Source organism: Acomys minous (genome assembly GCF_964271855.1).
Source record: "Acomys minous genome assembly, chromosome: 10".
NCBI lineage: Eukaryota > Metazoa > Chordata > Mammalia > Rodentia > Muridae > Acomys > Acomys minous.
The window spans coordinates 119580034-119580987 of record NC_140491.1 but is presented as its reverse complement, the minus strand read 5'-3'; the positions used below and the strand labels follow the sequence as shown (position 1 = coordinate 119580987).

Here is a 954-nt window from a genome sequence, read left to right as displayed (position 1 = left end):
TTATGAAACATGTTTCTGGAAGATTTTCTTCACTGCTTCTTTCACATCTTTATTTTTTAAGCTGTAGATGAGAGGATTAAGCATAGGAATCACTACTGTGTAAAACACAGAGACAACCTTGTCCTGTTCCATCGAGTAGCTAGAAGTAGGTCGCAAGTACATAAAGAGAATTGAACCAAAGAAGATGGTGACAGCCATGAGGTGAGAGGCACAGGTGGAAAAGGCTTTGTGTCTTCCTTCTGCAGAAGGCATCTTCAGTATGGCAATGAGGATGCACAGGTAGGAAATGAGAACAACCAGAACACAGATGAGAACAGTAAAACTGGAGAAAGCCATGATCACAATGCCATTAATGCGAGTGTCAGAACAGGAGAGTTTGAGCAGGGGTGGTGTGTCGCAGTAGAAATGGTTGATCTTATTGGAGCCACAAAAGGACAATCTGAAAGTCATCCCTGTGTGGATGGCTGCATTGCCAAAGCCTGCTAGGAATGAGGTAGTCACCAACATGAAGCAAATTCTCCCAGACATAAGAATTGGGTACCGCAGGGGACTCCAGATGGCTGCATAGCGGTCATATGCCATCATGGCTAGCAGGAAGCATTCAGTTCCCAAGAAGGAGCCAAAGAAGAAGAACTGGGCAGCACACCCATTGAAAGAAATGCCCTTATCCTCAGCCATGAGGTTCACCAGCATCTTAGGGGTGACTGTAGAAGAAGAAGAAGCATCAACAAAAGAAAGGCTGCTGAGAAAGAAGTACATAGGTGTGTGAAGACAGCGGTCAATCTTAATCAGAGCCATCATGCCCACGTTACCCACCAGGGTCAGGATGTAGATGATTAGAAACAGTGCAAAGAGGACACCTTGAAAGTCTGGATTGTCTGAGAGGCCCAAGAGGATGAATTCTGTCACTTCTGTGTCATTTTCATCTTTGATATCTTTTATGATGCTGACCAT

The 954-nt window shown here is 44.5% G+C and overlaps 1 protein-coding gene across 1 annotated transcript; it reads right to left on the bottom strand.

Annotated features, from left to right (window-relative positions):
• Positions 1-954, bottom strand: LOC311607344 (olfactory receptor 5AP2-like; the record flags this gene model as incomplete). Its single annotated transcript, XM_084798996.1, has 1 exon — positions 1-954. The coding sequence occupies one exon, from the start codon at positions 952-954 to the stop codon at positions 1-3; it is 954 nt and encodes a 317-aa protein (XP_084655122.1).